The sequence below is a fragment of the Larimichthys crocea genome, chromosome XII, assembly GCF_000972845.2.
Source record: "Larimichthys crocea isolate SSNF chromosome XII, L_crocea_2.0, whole genome shotgun sequence".
Lineage (NCBI taxonomy): Eukaryota > Metazoa > Chordata > Actinopteri > Sciaenidae > Larimichthys > Larimichthys crocea.
In genome coordinates this window covers 1,444,720-1,462,478 of record NC_040022.1, presented here as the reverse complement: position 1 = coordinate 1,462,478, position 17,759 = coordinate 1,444,720, and the positions used below count along the sequence as shown (strand labels likewise).

The following is a 17,759-nucleotide window of genomic DNA, read 5'->3' as shown; positions in this document are numbered from 1 at the left end:
TGTTGTGGAACTGTATTTTAGGATTTGACTTGTGGACATCCTGGCTGCTGTTGCTGCTAGTCACTTGTAACACTGAACACTAAAATAAAATCAATCAACTCAACAGTTCAATGCCAAGAGGTGAACTGGCACCTCTCTGTCCGCTGGCCGGCCACCTCTGCACTGCCCAGGAGGTGAACTTGCATCTCCACCTGCCGGTCGACCATCCTGGCACATCTGGCTGCCAGTCCACCACCTCAGCACTGCCCAGGTGGCAAACCAGCACCTCTCCGGCCATCAGTCCACCACCACAGAACAGTAAAATGATACTTTGATTACTAAATACACTAAAATCTATACAGTATAATAATATATCTTTCTTCTGCAGAAGAAATACTTTTACACTTGACACTTTAAGTACATTTAGCTGATTATAATTTAAAATCCTGTAACTGTGATTTTAAATGCAGAACTTTAACTTGTAGTGATCTATTTTTACATATACATTTATTGCTACTTTTACTTAAAGTCTGTGTAAAGGCAATTCTGAGATTTCTTTCAAAATACAGTAAATATGTTGCTGAAAACATGAAAAAAGACTTTGAATGATATATTACTGAAATGTGGAGTCAGAGGTTAAAACAGTTTTTCACCAATTTTCAGTCCAGGATTTCGAAGGCGGTCCTAAAGGGTGGCTCGATGACACGCTGAGGCCACCCTGAGAGAAGCTGAGAATACTACTTTATTTCGACGCGTAATTTCATAAACATCGATATTTTTAATCATTCAAATTTGGCTGGGTGGTTAATAACGCTTTCTTCTTCTAATAGATCTAAATGTTCGTTCCACCACTGTTCACCAAACACAAATCAAACCTCGCTCTCACACGTCATTGCTGTTGTGATAACCGTCAGTTCTCATGGTCGAGAGTCATGTATCACCCCAGCAGGGATCTGCTGATTTGACCCTACGGCAGTGGCATCAATCGGCATTGTTGTCATGGTTATCATCTCATTGGGGGCTGCTAGCGTATGCAGCACGTTGACATTTATCACCTCTCCTCCTCCTCCTACAGCAGGGAGGCCCCCGCTGCCTCCCTCTTATCTGTAGTCAAGAGCATACATATGGCGCCGCATTACAGCATGCAGCGCTCCGCGGCTCACAATACGCTCACTGTAATCACTGACATCCACAAGTTCTGCACATTTGCAATCCCATTAAAGACATAAAGTCCTGACAGTTTGAGCAGGATGAAAGTCTTCAAAGTTGGATGTTTGCAGAGCTCTCCTCGAAGATGCAGCCTTCTAAAATGCTGTGTAAAGCAACATTTTTTATACAGCAAATACAGAAAAAAAGCTTCAATAATCCATTAAATAACAGCGACATTTTGGTTATGATAACACTTTTATACAAGGCTGTTTTAACAAGCATTAAAATAAATGTTTCCTGAGGTCGACGACAGACGTTCCTCCACACTGTGAGTGGGTACAAGCACAGACTGGCCCTCGAGTACAAATGATGCAGACCAGAGGCGAACTGCTGTGTGTGTGCATGACTCACTGTTTGAAGGGGACATTCGCATCCAGCGTGAAATCAACATATTACTATTTCATTGCCTCCCTCATCAAATGTTGATGCTGACATGTAAATGTTCTCTGCTGGAGGGAAAGAGCAGCTGAGAGAGAGAGAGAGAGAGGAGGAAGCACACGAGAACTGAATATAGGAGTGGAGGGAGGATGGAGGTGGAGCAAAGGTCCTAGAGGTGCTGAGGATGTCTCCATGGCAACTTGGGGTATCTCAGAGATGTATGGGTTCAAGATGATGGAGTGGAAACTCAGCTGCAACCTCCATGGCTGATACCAAAGACTGCAGTTCCTCAAACAGCCACTTGAGGCTGGCTACAGAAGTGAGTCAGTCTCCATAAGTCCCCATGTTAAAAATGTCCAACTTCACAGCAGAAATAAACATGTTTACAGCCTGGTACAAAAAACAGTTTTGGTCTCTATAGCTAATTTCCCCGTTCATGACAACTGTACTGAGGGTGAATTTATATGTAACTCACCTGTTCAGATTATATTAAGGCTTCAAGTTATGCAGAATTACGAGCATGGCCGCTTTGATTGACAGGTAAGTGCCATACACATGGACTGAAACGTCAACAATGTGACACCTTTGAATTGTCTTTTTATGAAGCTGAAGTACATACAGCTTTAACTAATGTCTGCTATACGCCTAACCTATTGTGAGGAGTTTACCAACTTACTCGACACCTGTGAGAGACCAGAACAAATGAGAGTCAGACACGAGAGCTTTACTTTGTACAAAGGGCACCCTGCCACTGCAACATCTAAGCTACAGATAGCAGAGAGGCGCAGAGCAGTTCCTTGTTCCTTTATTTATAGAAGTTTACATGACATGTGACTGGACAGGGGCAGTCCCTGTTCCAGTAAAATAAAACATTTGATTCATCATGAGTACAGTGTAGTAAGATGAGTACAGTGTAGTAAGACTACTGATGCTGGGACATGTGACATTCTTTTAGCCTTCTAACACCTATTGACTAACTTTAGGCTGTGTGTAGAAATGATCTTTGCTCTACCATGTTTAACTGTAAAGAGTGAAATTACACAAGTACTTTTTAGAGAGAGCAATTAGTAATGTTATGATGATTTACATGAAGTAATTTAACTATTGAATTACTTTAAAAAAGTAATGTATCCAATGTCAAATTTCAAATCAAATATGTTAATTCAAATTATGATATACACCAAATACTGTTTACACTAAACTTGATAATAAACATTTCTTTGAAGAAGACAAAGGTAAAATGTTCCTTCCTAACCATGAAGAACAACTTTAAGTTTTAACTTCTAAGGCTGTGAGATAAAATCACCGTGCAGAAGTAAGTAGTAATCACCTTATGTGTGATGTCTTCGTTATAAGGGAAGGCTGTGGGTGTCTGTCCGTCCTCGGTGTCCGTGTCCATCGCAGATGACCCGTACGCACTGTCCTCCTGCCTCGGACTTTCACACGTGTCATCCATCCTGTTTGTGGTGAAAAAGCAGATGAAGCTTCTGCAGATAAACCAAATGTCAAAACTTCCTCTTGTTCAAGCTTTGTGCTGTTTGTCTGTTGTTCATCACCTCCGCCCCTCCTACCTCAGGTTTATGTCCTCAACAACAGACCTTGAGTCCTGCGGTTACAGCACACACAAACCGGACTAAATATTGATGTGACCGTTAAACATGGAGGTGTGGTTTACAGTATTTATGAGGTAAAACCATGTTGGGGATTTTTACAAGGAAGTGACAAGGATGAAGAGTTCAGCACCGTGGAGAGCGCCTCTTTCACCTTTATCAAAAACACCATACAAGACAAGAAAGTGGGTTTAATGTAAGACACCTGGGTTATATAACAGATTGTTAGAAGAAACAGCATGACAAACACTTCATTTAACTTCTATTTTATTGAGTCATCAGTCACGATGCCTATCCTATGAGCTTTTACAGTGACAGGCTGAAAAAGAGCCACAGGGGCTCCGGATGACTCACCAACCGGACTGCTGCACGGCATGGACGGAGACCATGATCTCCAACAACCCCCTCAAAAAAAAAAAAACAATAAAACAAAAACAGATCTGCTTCAAATGACACTGAACAGATGGGACTGTCAAACACCAACATAATAAGACAGCAGTTCTTTAATAGTTTAACAGGGCACCGGAAATGAACGGACATCAACATACACACTTCCTCTCAAACTTGTATAGAAAAATAACATCTGTTTACACCGATTATTCTGCTCTCTTGTATCAATAAAATCGGGAGCTTCACTGAAGCAACTGTGCTGTGCAAGGTAAACAAGGCCACTTGAAAACTCATATGGTGTCCGACTGTTATTTAAGAACATAAAAAGGTCATGTGAAATTAGATTTTTAAAAAAGAAAACTAAGACACAAACAGGGGGGGGGGTTCACTATCCTCTGAAAAGGCATTCATTGCACATCTGTGGAAGGTTTTATCCCGTAGTAAACAATTCATCTCTTAGACTGTAAAAAGGCAGCTTAGATTCTCTGGATCATGCTAACATTAAACACAAACATACAGTGGTCTTGCTTAGTGGACTTCATGAAATGTGACCACAATACTGAATATTAACAGATACACAGGTAAGGAGGTATGACATAATGCATCCAAACAATTTTTTAAAAAGGTCAGCCATCTCGGGAAATATGTTTCTTTGCCGTCTTGCCAACGAGAACAGCGATACTAGCCGGTTAACTTAGCACAAAGGTAGGTGTTAGGGTTTGACCCTGTTAACCTGCGGCCCTTTGTTGTCATGGTTACGACAGAGAACGCGTAGCTGTCGAACGAGACAGTTTATATTACGTAATGCTAACGTAATGCTAACGTAAAAAAACGCACAGAAGCTTTGTGGACACCGGGCAGATCTTCCTGTTTTTAAACAGCTCTTGTAACTACGACACATCGGTCACTCGTTGGCGGCTAGCCGAGCTCTGTTCATAAATAACAAAATCCACCAACCAGCAAAGCTGAAGCTGCCAATCAGCAGCAGAGGTGTCAGGTTTCAGCTGGTCGCCTGGGCAACCAGTCCCACAAAGAAAAGGCGGCAGTTGCCAGGCAACCAGCTGAAACTTCCGGCAGTTACTAGTCCTGACCGAGAAATAATCCACATAACTATCTGGAAAACAACTTTTTGGATATTTTATGCGTCCAGGTTTGTACACGTTATTCAAAAGTGATTTAAAGTCGATCTTTGTAACAGGTTAACCCCTTTTGTTTCTAGGCATTGTGCTAAGCTAAACTAGCCAGCCGGCTGCTTCATGTTTACCACACAAACATGATGGCGTAACTTTCTAATTTACTTCTTGGCAAGAAAGCAAATTAAACAGACACATTTCACCTGTTTTATCCCAGTTCTCATCACCACGTGAACAAAAAGCCAAGCTGGTTTTAGTTCAAAGTATTTTGGAGCCAAACATTTGGAGGATTTTATCTTGGAAAGTTGGGTAGGTTTGTTGAATGCTCGCACGACTGTAGCTCGATGTTTCAAGTTAAGATTGTCGTCTATAATTCTGAATGTAATCTCACCATCTACAGTCTTGATGCTGCAGCTCTCCAGGCACTTCCTCTAACCAGAAAAACAAGTGGCTTTTTTTTTGTTGCAACAATGGACATCAAAGACATTTTAACACTTTACAGCTAGTTCAGGAAATTAAAAAGGACAAAACTAATACTTTCTAAAAAAAATTTAAAAAATAAGCACATGTTCAGAAACGTTATGACGCAGTAAAAAGAATTTAAAAAAGAAATGAAATACGACTAAGCTTAAAAGTCCAAGTATTTAGTGATGTGTCTGTGCAGGGGAGTGACAGTGCAGGTATCTGAGTTAAGAGTTATGTGACCTTATCTATGACTTTTTAACTCCTCACACTGTAACCAAGTGACCTCTGTGTAACATCATACTCTTACAGTAAAGTGCACTTCATCTGTCTGCTCCGTATGCTTACATAATAATGCTTTAAAATAAGCACAACAATATGATTCAGAGGTTACGCTCTCCCTTGAAATGAAGACAGAACACAGCGAGGAGCCGGTTGTTGACTTCTGACGACTGCTTCCTGATTCGTTCAAAGCAGCGAGAAACTGAAAGCTATGTGCTCAAACAGAGTTCAAACATGCGCAAACTCCAACCAAGACAGACCCGGACTGAAGACCTGTCTGTGTGCCAGCTAAATAACACAATAAATCTGGCATCTCTGGTACCGTTAAGAAAACAATGACAAGTCTCAGCGCTTGCAAACTTCTAAGTGCAAATTTCCAGCAGTCTCTCTTATTTTAAGTCTTTGTTACCACTTGACTGAGAATATCTCGACTCCTCAGTGCAGGAAGATGTCTTGTTTATGTGCCCTCGAGCTCTGAGACAATATCCGCTTTACACAGGTTCTCTTGGAGCTCTCCAGTGCAGGTCCAGCTCTTCCTCTGTCTTCCTGCATGTGTGTTCGAGCCTACAGTCTCTCCTCTCCGGGGGCTACCTGATCCGCCCATCACTTTTGACTGGGCCCAGTTCAGATTTGGGGTCCGGGGACAGAGAGCTCCAGGATGTCTTGGAGCAAGGTCCCATGGCTGGGCAAGAGGAAGTCTGAGTGGCGCACATGTCGCCTGTAACCCAGAAGGTCCCTATGCTGCTGTCCACCCATGCTTCAAGAGGCTGACCCACCAGCTGGGCTTTACGCTGGGCCTCCTGCATGGCGGGCTCCTGGGGAGGCAGCTTCAGCACAGAGCTGAGCTGCTGGAAGCTCTGCTCCAGGTACAGGTTACCCGGAGGGCCTGCATGGAGCCAGCTGTCCTCCTCTGAAGTGGACATTCAGACAAAGAAAAGTGGAAATTAGCTTTTAACTTTCCAGATGAGTTATCACATATTGAACTTAAAATCTTTAAATGTCTCACCTTGGCGTAGCGGCTTCTTATCTTTAAAGGTTAGCGGCATGACGAGGAAGCGAACCTCCGCCACGCGCTCCCACTGTTTTAACACCCGTACCGTCCAGGTACCAGGTCGCAGGGGGCGCTGCAGTGGGGGTTTGTACTGGGTGTACTCTGCATCCACATCCACAGTAATGTCATAAGATGCTGCCACCACCAGAGCTGGGTCGATCCACACAATAGTGGCTGTGAGGTTGGGACCACGGGCCCACTTCTGGACTGCGAGGGGTTCGTTCAAAGGGCCGATCACCCCGCCGAAGTTACGGAAGATCCTTTCTTTGGGATCCCACTCTGTGCCAATCTGCCGGGGAGAAGGACAGGATTACAGTCCTGAAACGACGACGGTTTATGTGACACAATACAGCAAACGTTTCTTCTTCTTTGAAGAGAGGACAAGGAACGACTTACTTCCAGATTCTTGAGCCTTTCAAACTCCTTAACGTTTGACTCCACCACCAGCGTGGCTTGGGGCACTGCCCACATCTCCAGTGTCTCCCTGACCTTTGAATCCACAGCCTGGACTTCCTGACGCACCAGGTAACCTTGGAAACGGTCGTCATAAAAGTACAAGTGCACAGAAAGAGGGTAGCCCACTGGTTCAAACCTGCAGTGAAAATAACAAAAATCATCTCTTTAGCACAGTAACACATCTATATATCTTGAGGGATATATGAGATATCTCCAAAACATGTGTCCACGGACCTGCAGGCCTCTGCGTTGCTCTGAACAGTCGCCAGATTCTTGAGGCCCAGGCGGAAGAAAGAAGTGTAAGCAGTGAGAGCGACGTCGCTGAGTGAGCTCATGCCATCCAGCTGCTCAAACAGGCTCTCCCAGTATGCCTTGATGGCAACGGTGCCTGGAGCGTACTGGCCATACAGGTGAGTGTCCAGGATGTCGATGGCCTCCTGGTTCACCGTTGACTCAAACTTGCGAGCAAAGAACGTCGGACGGGTCAGTTGCTGTGGATTAGAAAGGCAACAACAACAGAAATTAGTGTTTGAACCAAACTGGGAGTAACTAAATAACATCTGGAGCACTCACCTGGATCCGAATGAGGTCTTGTGGTTTGAAATCGTTGGGAGAGCAGCCACACCAGTCCACAATGTGCTTGTACTGGCATTTACAGCCCAGCTTACGATTCCAGTTGGTGACACGCAGGTTGTTGTCCACCAGAGTGTCGCACATGTGACTGTTCCCGAGCACGGTGTGGAAGAAGGACTGGGGGGAAAAAATGAAAAAGGTCAAGACTGAATACATCATTTATGCCGTGCTGTGCGACACAACAGAGTTGTGTAAGAGCGAAGTTACTGTAAACCGTCATGTATAAACAGCTTTAACCGCCGACTCTAAATTGCGACGGGTCACGCCTCTATAGCGCCAAACAACAGGAACAAACTACTGCACCTCCTCCGAGACATTAAACCACACAGCCAGATAAACTCGAGTGAACCCTACATTCTCGTCTGGCACCTCTGCTCCCTGAGAGCTTAAAGTATTACATTATCTCCGCTGCTCGGCTCTCCTGACTTGGCAGGGGAGGACACACATGACGAGACAGGCCTGTATATCAAACCGCCTGTCTCAACTACGGGAGATAAACAGACCACCTAAGGCGTCCTTACCTCAGCGGGGAGCAGAGCGTAGGAATAGAACTGCTTCAGCCCCAACACCAGGTCATTCTGGGAGTTGATGACGTACTCCACGAAGCGGCGGGTGAGCGCGAACCAATCGGAGCCGCCCGAGACTTCCAGGCCTTCTGGGATGCTGCGTTCGCCGAGGCGCCACATGTGGTTGTCGCACTCGTGGAAGAGCCGGTCGAGGCCCTGCTTCTTAATGAACCTTCAACACAAGAGCGCGGTTTAAAGTGACGGAGGAGATCCATCACAGCAAATGATAAAAGGACTACAAACGAACAAGCCTTTTAATTTACTGGGAGAGAAATAAAAACACTTTAAAACTTTGGATTACAAAACACCGACCAAATGTGTGTCACAGCTCGCATACTCACCGGGCGTTTTCTCTCCCGTGGGACTTGAGGAAGTTCTTGTCTCTTTGCTGCGACAGGAACGCCACCAGTTCATCATTGGTCCTGCAGGAGAGTTGTTCAGGTGAGAATTGAAAAGGGAAGAAAAGGAAGGTGAAGAGAGAAAGCACATTCTTGCTGTCTGAAATCAGCTACTTTGTTGGACAAAGGCTTCTCTGTCGAGCTTATAGGGGAAGCCCAAAAGCTGAGAAAGACTATTTTGTGCCAACTCTGTGATTCAGTGACCAAAACAATCCATTTAATGCTGTTAGCAGACTACTCTTTTCATTAGGCAAATGCTAAATGCAGTAAAAGTCAGAGTAGGTCAGCAAGAGAAACAAATCTCTGTTCAGTATTTAAAGATTAAGCCAACAAAGTAGTCAAGACTGATGCACAACACGAGCATTTTCACTGGAAATACAGCATAAGTGCAGCAAACAGTTATATAATATCACTCTGCTGGACCAACCTGGTGGGGAAATCTGTAGCACTGAGGTTGATGAAAAAATCCCACTTCCAGTCCTGCATGGAGAGCAGGTCCTGCATGCTGTGTAGGTAGGCCTTCAACAAGCTGGCGCCGCCCCAGATGGTGACCATCCTCCAGGGCGTGGCTCGTATGTTTGGGTACTGCTGGGCTATCTGCAGCACCTCCCGATGCAAGTAGCTGGACCGCTGGAGAATTTCAACAAACAGAAAAAAGAAAGAAAAAAAAAAAAGGTCAGATACCACACATCTGCCAAGACAACCACACAGAGCTGGCTCGTGCTGAAAGAACAACAGCCACATGGTGTTTTTGTGTTGTAGGCCACCACGATGATAGAAATTAAAACATTTTTATCTTGTTGCTGATTCTCAAAGTGGGAAAAAAGCGCCAGAGACGCAGGACTGAGATGAACTGAGCTTAAAGGATACGCCGTAAAAAAGCAGGGATTAAACTTCAGGAGGGGATAAAAGATGAGATGGAAGAAGTCGAGGAGACAAGAAGCTGTCAGGCTTTATGCAGAAACTCTTAAAGGGGGGTGAGAGATATAACTGACGTCAGAACCCCATCAGGCATCTACGTCACGTCATGGCCACAATGCTGTTTTCAACTGTTCTCCACACGAGAAGTTGTTCTTACAATCAGAAGTTTGCACAGGGTGTTATTTAGAAAATCGACCAGATTCTCTACGGCGTTTTTGTGTCTGACTTCCGGCTGCTCGTGGCATCAATCAAAAATAGAACAGCCACGTATTCTCAGTGGAGCTGAGCCGAGATGTGCTTGACATGCTTGAAACATCAACTAGAACGGTTGTGATTCGCTCTGCCGTCCTCGGTGCACAAAGAACGCGCTGGAGATAGCAGAAAGCCAAAATCTGTAGGTTCAAATATCTTTTTTATTTCCATTGGAGATAAATTAGATTCATTACCAACAAATTAACACGCATATTTTTTCCAAATAAAGAAACAAAAGGTTCTGTGGCGATGATGTTCAAGAGAAAAAGACAGTTGGAAACTAACTGCTGAGGGACATGAGGTCCAAGTGTGTTTGGTGAAACACAAACAGTGTGCCACTGTGCGCCCATAAAGAGTGGACATTTAGAGCTCTGTTGATGTGAGTTGAGGGAAATGAAATCTTTTCAGAAGCCTTCAATTGAGCCAGACGTTGCAGGAATGTGTTGGGTATGCTGGGTGTGTTCATAACAGAGACGGCCACAGAGAAACAGAATGACTCACAGCCCTCGTTTGTACACGGAGAGAAAAACTCTGTCTTTGAGTTTTGTTGTTGGAGTGCAAACGAGCTGCTAGACTCGACTCCAGTACAAGCTGACCTGTTTCACAGCCTCGTCTCTCAAACAGGTTTCTACCTCACAGAGAGATGAGGTGAGGTTGGCAAAAACTGTGTCTGCGCTCTGACCGTCCCACCGGCTTCTTATTCATCACTGCCTCCGGTGAGCCTCTCTGTCGTCTGTTGGCAGCAGAACAGAGCAGCTCCCCGGGACTCGACAACCTTTCCGGCTACACAGGTGTACGGGCAGCATGCACCTGTTTCTCTGCTGCCCGCATTCAACCCACCTGAGAGCTCAGTGTCACCACTCAGCCATACATTTATCTTTTACCTTCCAGCTGTACACAAGAGCAGACTTTGCCTCCACTTAATCCAGCCCCTAAGAATAACCACACTTTACTCTATCCAGGCTAATCCCCTTTAACACACTGAGACTCACGGGATGAATTTAACCTTCATAACGCAGAAGATCTAACCTGTGAAAGCATTTGTGAGCTTGGCGAGGCTAAACACATTCAGCCTGAGCGTAAATAAACAACACTGCAAACTAGAACCTTTTCCAGATGTGGTTTCTTCTGATTTGGATTATGCTCGTCTGTGTGCAAGAAAAGAGACGATGAATGTATGATTGTCTCCTTTTAGGGGCTTTACCTGGTCCACGTGGATGTAGTAGTAGTGGTCACGGTGATATATGGCTTTAATGAGGCGCTTTAGCTGCCGTTCAGCTCGGCCGTGCACCATCAGAACGAAGGCCACCCTGACGGGGTTCTGCACTCCGGACAGGCTGTTGTCCAGCTCGCCGACGGCCTGCACCTGATTCGATACACCTGAAGAGGAGAGAAACATAAAACACTGACTCAATGGATGTGATTTTAGAACGGGTTCATGTTAAGACGTGCACAGGATTAAAAGCAGGTTTCGTTTCTTATTGTTCGTTTCCCTTCCAACAAAGCTTCCCACACATGAACGCTGCCAACTCTGCTTACTGGAACACACAAACCAGAGGCGTGGGTGGGGTGTTTTGTCCCAGTGCGCTCTCTACACTGTACTACAGTTTTCTACATCTAACCCTTAACTTGGTGTGCAAAAAGGAGATATACAACACATTTACATGTCTTAAGAATATTTTACTAGAACCAATCCTCCCTCTGAGGTAGATTCTAGTAAAGAAAATATCACTAATTCATTCATCATGATGCTTTCAGTGTGTGGAATTAGCTTTCAGAAGGCATCACTTGGCGGTCAGTTGCACAGTAGCTCATCATCAGTCTGCAAGGAGCGGCTGTTCTAGTCAATGTTTCAAACCACACCAGAAACGCCACGGTCTGTATCAGAAGCAACTCTCTCAGCTGAGTTCTGCCAACAAAACGTGGCCGTTCTATTTTTGACGGACGCCGTGAGCAGCCAACGTCAGTCAGCACAGAGCAGCTCGAGCTGGCCAAAAGGTAGGACACAAAAATGGCAGTTTTCAAAATAAAAAACACCCTGTGCAAACTGCTGAACAGAAATAAAACAGCTAAAAGAGAAACTATTTAACTACATAACATATTTACATATGTAGAAGCACAGTCATGTGAAGAACAGATCAAAACAGCATCACAGGTGTAACGTGGCGGAGACCAGCCCGGGGGGGTTCTGACCTTAGCTATCTCTCTCACGGCTTTTATTGTTTCTGCATAAAGCTTGACCGCGTCTTGACTTCTTCCATCTCATCTTTTATCCCCTCCTGAAGTTTAATCCCTGCTTTTTTATATAATTAATATAGTTATTAATATATTTACATAATTAAAAGCACATAAATCAGAAAAAATTACCAAATCTGAGCAAGTTAACAAAGTCTGGCTTCTGAAACACTGCTGATGGAGTGATGGAGAATTAAAGTCACAGACCAAAACAGCGTTGAGGCTGCGAGGTAGAACTGTAAACTGCAATATCTCCAAATAAACAATCTGCCATGATATGTTTGTATGAGGAGACGGTATGATTATATTCAATGCCAACCCAGTGAAAACATAAAGACACATGCTGAAATTATCCAGCTACCTTTAGAGGAGAAAACCTGACCACAAAGAAAATGTACTAATAAGAAAAAAGTTTTAGGTGAGTGAGTAAAAACTCAGATCAATAAACACGCACGTGTTTTAGGCTCCTCACCGAGCTGTGGGCAGAACTGAGGAAGTGCGTCCGGCATGAGCTGCCCGGCCTGATGCTGACACACGATGTTGGCGATCTCCTGTCGGCACTGCTGCGAACCGGCGCGGTGGAGAGCGGACAGCGCGTCCTTGCCTATGATATCACATTTGGGCACAAAGTCACTGCTGGAGGCTTGGTGCGCCCCGTCCACGCTGCCCGGCTCTCCGAGTATGACGGAAGGAGGCAACTTGGCCGCCCCGTCGACGCCACCTCGGGTCTCGCTGAAGTTACGGCTGCTGGACAGGTCGTGGAGGACCACGCCGTCCAATCCGGTTCCTGTCATCCCTCGCTCTTTGGGAGACTTCAGCTTGCCGCCTAGCTTTTCTCCTTTGCGGATGGACCCTCTCCTCAGCGCGCTGGCTGCTGTGCCGCCCGTCCTCTCCGACCTGCCGCTCCATCTGCCCCTGTTCTTCCCCGACTTTGGTTTCTCCCAAAGTGCTGTGTCTCTCTTGGGGTCCTGGCTGTTGTGGTCAGGCAGCTTAGACCGTATTTTTCTCTGAGGAGAGAGAGGGAGAGAGAATATAAATACATATTAAATCTCGATCTGTTGCCAGTCATTCCATAAGAACATCTTGGACAAAAGCTAGAGAGAGGAGGCGTTGATTCACAATCCAAGAATGACATAAGGTAAATGAAGACAACGGCTGAAAGAGGCCCACAGGGAAAGATGTGTTTATTTGCTTTTTTTTCTGATTTGGGTTATTTTTAGCTGAGGCTCTGCCTCTTTTTTCATGGAGCTAATCTGCAAAAAACAGACTCAAAGACACGAAATAAATCCAGTGATTCACGCAGAGACCTCGGCAAACCTCTTGTCTGCACCCTCAGGCAGAAAAACGTATACTGTATATAAACACGCGTGTTCACACACGTAAAGCGTCAGACATCAAGACTAAACCTCATCAGACAGCTACTCCGTGTGTGGACACGTTATTTAATATATTTGAAGGGTCAGGGTACATTTTGTTCTGTTAAACACACAAAGACAGGCATATTACGCACACATGCTCTTCGCTTTGGATTAGCACGGCTTTATATTACCATATTTTGATTAATAAATCAAAGCATTTCATCGTGACTCGATGATTTGTGTGTGACATTTGCATCTTTAAATCATCTGCAGAGACTCCCTAAAATGTCAAGACATGATCCTCTTACAGAGCGTCTGCTTTGAAGTTAGAAAATGTCCCAGAGCAGGAATATTTGGCTTTGCACATTTCAGTTTAGCGTCAGTGTTTTCGGACATAAACGTACTGTAAACCTGCAGTTGCAGTGTTCAGAGAGAGAACCAGTCTTCACACCTCCGAATAGGACTTAAATCTTCTTGCGAAACAGTATAGCAGATTATTGAATCACACAAAAAGCCCTTCAAAATGTGCACCCGGAGACGAGGCAGAGGAACAGCGAGTGGGCCGGGAGCTTTTCCGCCTCTGTCAGACGATAAGACAGAATGCGGGTTTGCTCGACTCGGCGCCGCTGGCACGCCGACAACTCGGAGACGGTGGGAACAGAAGAGGGACTGCTCGGTGGGACGGGGAGCCAGATAATACGGTGCCAATAAACCAGCTGCCAACCAACACAGCACAGTCAGCTAATGAATGCCAACTGCAGTCTGAAAGCCATTACAGTAAGAGCCTGGCTATCATCAGCAGACACCTGATGTCCTAAAGATCAACTTTGATCCACCCAGCTTTCCTTGAAAAGACACCCGGTTCACATAGCTACATTGTTCCACTTGTTACAGCGGCTCACAATATACAAAAATACTAAACACTATAAATCAGGGCGCCCTGGTGGCTCAGCTGGTATGAAAGGCGGTTCTGACTCCGGCCTGTGCTCTCCCTGCTTCACTGTCTCACAACTTGAAAGCCGTCCAGAGGGAGTTCATTCAGCCACGTCTCCGTGATGCTACACTCTCCGTACTCCATCTGCAGCCTGGTTAACACAGATAGCTCCTCCATCTTATTGTGGAGAGATCTTACATTCCCTGTGATAACAGACGGCAATGCACAACGGTTTGTGCCATCTTAGATCCAGCTCTGCAACCCTGCGTCTCCTCCTCCTCGCTTTCAGGAGGTCTTTCCACAGAGTATTTTAGCACGACAGCTGTTCTCGAGGGTAAATAAGACAGCTGCAGCTTTTTGCTTGTATGGCTCACCTGATGTATAACACACAAAAAGGCAAATCACTAACTGACACAGTTAAAAGTCGATGTTTGAACACAAAGCAGGCGGAGGTTTGTGTTCAGAGCTACTGTAACTGGCTGCCATCGATGCAGCGCCACGGCATGGTGGCATTACATCCATGTAGTATATGGACTTCAACTTCAGACACATGTGAGAGCAGCACAGTGGTGTCCTTATATCCAGAATAAGTCCAACTTTATCTGAAAATAGTGAATCTAAAGAAGTATTGGGAACAAATCTGTGGTCATGGAGTGCATTTAATGGAATTTTCTGACTTGTGTCACATTTATGTGGATGTAAACACAGTGTGGACAGCAATAAAGATAAGACAACTCTGGTTTTGGTCTCAGTTTTTGTTCCCGAGGCATTAAAGCGCTTCATATTTGAGGAGTTTATTATGAAGTTTCCTCTTTCTATGATGGCTTGTAGCTGTCAAATTAATACAAACAGCAGTATGAAGATGGATGCTGTTCATCAGCCACCGTTGATAGAGACGCTGCTTACATTTGGTCTGCAGGAGTAACAGTTCTCACACAGAAGACGAGCGTGCAGCGGGGAGCTAACGTTTCAATTTTCCTTATCACTCGTTTTCACAGCTTTTAATTAAGACCGTCATGTCAAAAATGTGTTGATTTCAAAAGGCGAGCCAGGCGGCGTCTTTACTTTCCAATTAAAGTTGAGTGAAACCATATCAGCGTCGCCATCTGCTGAAGCAGGGAACGGCGGCAAGCAGGCCGCTCTGTGGGAGAGCGTGAGAAGCAGAGGGTGACACAAGGATGACTTCTTCTTCTTCTTCTTCTTCTTCTTCTTCTTCTTCTCAATACTCTCCCTTCACTTAAATACAATGCACGGGGCTGTCGTTCACACAGCAGGCCACTGATTAGAGCAGATGTGAATGTGAACAGAGACCGCAGAGCACAGAGGAAAGCGACGGCTGCATTCTTGAGTCTGAAAATCTGAAGTCTCTTGCAAACATGCCGCTGACATTTGCGTAAACGTCTGCCAACATAGTCAGCACGTCGGGCTGACGAGCGCGGTGAGCAGCAGTGTTCACGAGATCTGCTCCCAAACGTACCTGCGATTAAATCTGATTACCGCGTGTGGGTTGTGCTGAGATTCTGAATGGGGTGCACTCCTCCTGCTCACCTTAGATCGGCATGGAGAGCGACAGAAAAACCACAAACCTCTGCAGACATTCCTCTGTATCCTGGCTGGAGCATGTTTAAGCCTGAATGCATCTGATAAAGAAGCAGAAGGGCTGGAGGCTTAAAAAGCAAACAGGTGATAGACGTCACAGTGAGCAGCACTTCTGCAATATGACAAACGTCATGTCCCCCTTTTTGTCACAACGGTTAGTGTGCGTTTCGAGGAAATGAATGACTTCATCTGGACTAAATCTCCTCAGTGTTTATCATCCTCCAGGCGCCGATCCTGCAGTCTATCTCGCGTCGGCAGGGATATAATACATCACACACCGCCGTCTGTGCTTGTCATATCACAACACGGTTCCCCAAACTCAGGTTTCAGCTTGCATTCCTGCGACTCCTCCATCAATCCTCTCCACGGGTCACATCTGTTAACAGCTCGCCCTGTCTTCACCTTTACTGCCTGCCTGCCTCCAGGTAGCTCGCTCCAGGTGTGCCAGATAAACTTCCCACGGTGGTTAATGTTAGATAAGCTGCTTACAGAGGAGGCAACTCTGGTTGTTTTGGTGTGAAGGTCACACACACACACACATATATATATAAAAGGTCTCTGATTGATAGAAATGAGCAACAGTATAAACAAAGTCTAAACAGATATATTGACTGTTAAAAGGACAGACTGTCAGCTCATAATTAATGAATCATAACATGGGGAAAAGTTGCATCACTTCACAGACATCCTCTGACTCTGACATGAGTAATACATGTTTGTCATGTTTTCTTAGAAACACAGTGACAGCGCTGACTAAGTTCATCGATATATGATTTTAAAGAAGAGTTATGAGTGTGAATATGTTCATATTTAAAGACATGGACCGGACAGGACGAGGCTGGTCCGGTCCAAGTGTTTCGGAGCAGTGCTATCCTCTTAGCTCAGCAGCTAACGTCACTGTATCATAACACACGGCGAGCTAACCGACGAGCTAACGGCTAACCGTTTAAATCTAACCGACATCACCGCGGAGACCGTAACCGACAAACGAGCTCGGAGGAGCGGGGAGAAGGACGTGAGCTCACCACCTCTTCCTCGCCTTCCTCCAGACTCCTCAGGCTCCATACCACCAGCCCCTGGATCAGGAGGATAGTCAACGCGGCGGCGATCGCTAGTTTGTATCGGCGGAGCAGCTTCTGCACCCGAGCGCTGGCCACCATCTTTTCGACTCCGCTTCACGGAGGAGGGAGGAGGGAGGGAGCAGCGCGAGGAGGGAGGAGAGAGGAGCGCGAGGAGGGAGGAGGGAGGAGGGAGCAGCGCGAGGAGGGAAGGGAGCATTCTAAAGTGCGCGCGCACGCGGTGTCGCCCGCCAATCCCTCATCATCAGGTTGTTGCAAAGTTTGTCTCCCCAAAGAAATTAAATATATAATTTGGTTTCTTTTTTCCCCCAAAATATCAGACCCTCCAAGTGAAGTCCAGTAGCTTGTGCAATTTTCTCATGCATGCCGTTTGTAAAGCGGCTCCTGCTAAAAATATCACCAACATTTTGTCACATTTAGCTTCAAACAATGTTTAAAAAACTGGTTTGAATTTTTGAGAGTCACTTTTCTTTGGGCACATTTAGAACAATATTTGTGAACTTAGAGATATTTTAATTATTTAAATCCAAATGTTAAATGTTACACCTAAATTTTAAATGTAAAATCTAAATGCTAAATCTAAATGTTAAATCTAGATGTTAAATCTAAATCTAAATGTTAAATCTAAATGTTAAATCTAAATGTTGAATCTAGATGTTGAATCTAAATCTAAATGTTGAATCTAAATTTTTTCGGGTGAAACTAAATATTTAGCTAATATGCAAATTCCCCTTAATGCATGCTGCACTTTAAACAATCAGTGTCTATTCTCTGTACAGTCTCTCAAACACTAAATTCTTTTATAAGGTTTTAGATGTATATATCGTATAGTAT

The 17,759-nt window shown here is 45.0% G+C and overlaps 1 protein-coding gene across 4 annotated transcripts; it reads right to left on the bottom strand.

Moving 5' to 3' along the window:
- Window positions 1–3,426: 3,426 nt before the first annotated feature.
- Window positions 3,427–17,088, bottom strand: xylt2 (xylosyltransferase II). 4 transcript variants are annotated; one of them, XM_027285002.1, is made up of 11 exons: window positions 16,872–17,088; window positions 12,410–12,962; window positions 10,925–11,100; window positions 8,975–9,177; window positions 8,491–8,571; window positions 8,105–8,321; window positions 7,524–7,700; window positions 7,185–7,441; window positions 6,891–7,086; window positions 6,450–6,783; window positions 3,427–6,353 (listed from the first exon to the last, which is right to left on the bottom strand). In XM_027285002.1, exons 1-11 carry the CDS (start codon window positions 17,004–17,006, stop codon window positions 6,031–6,033), a joined length of 2,652 nt encoding a protein of 883 aa, XP_027140803.1. In that variant the 5' UTR covers window positions 17,007–17,088; the 3' UTR covers window positions 3,427–6,030. The 4 variants fall into 4 exon arrangements, with proteins under 4 accessions (XP_027140803.1, XP_027140805.1, XP_027140804.1 ...); XM_027285004.1 differs by having other exon boundaries at window positions 12,428–12,962; XM_027285003.1 differs by having other exon boundaries at window positions 16,875–17,088.
- Between the last annotated feature and the right edge of the window lie 671 nt (window positions 17,089–17,759).

Bases quoted from the DNA above. Each gene is read 5' to 3' on its own strand.
- xylt2 (XM_027285002.1), bottom strand. From the start codon at position 17,006: ATGGTGGCCAGCGCTCGGGTGCAGAAGCTGCTCCGCCGATACAAACTA. The intron at 7,087-7,184 runs GTCCGTGGACAC...TTTTCACTGCAG, and splicing joins AGCAACGCAGAGGCCTGCAG to GTTTGAACCAGTGGGCTACC. The intron at 6,784-6,890 runs GTAAGTCGTTCC...TCTCCCCGGCAG, and splicing joins AAAGGCTCAAGAATCTGGAA to ATTGGCACAGAGTGGGATCC.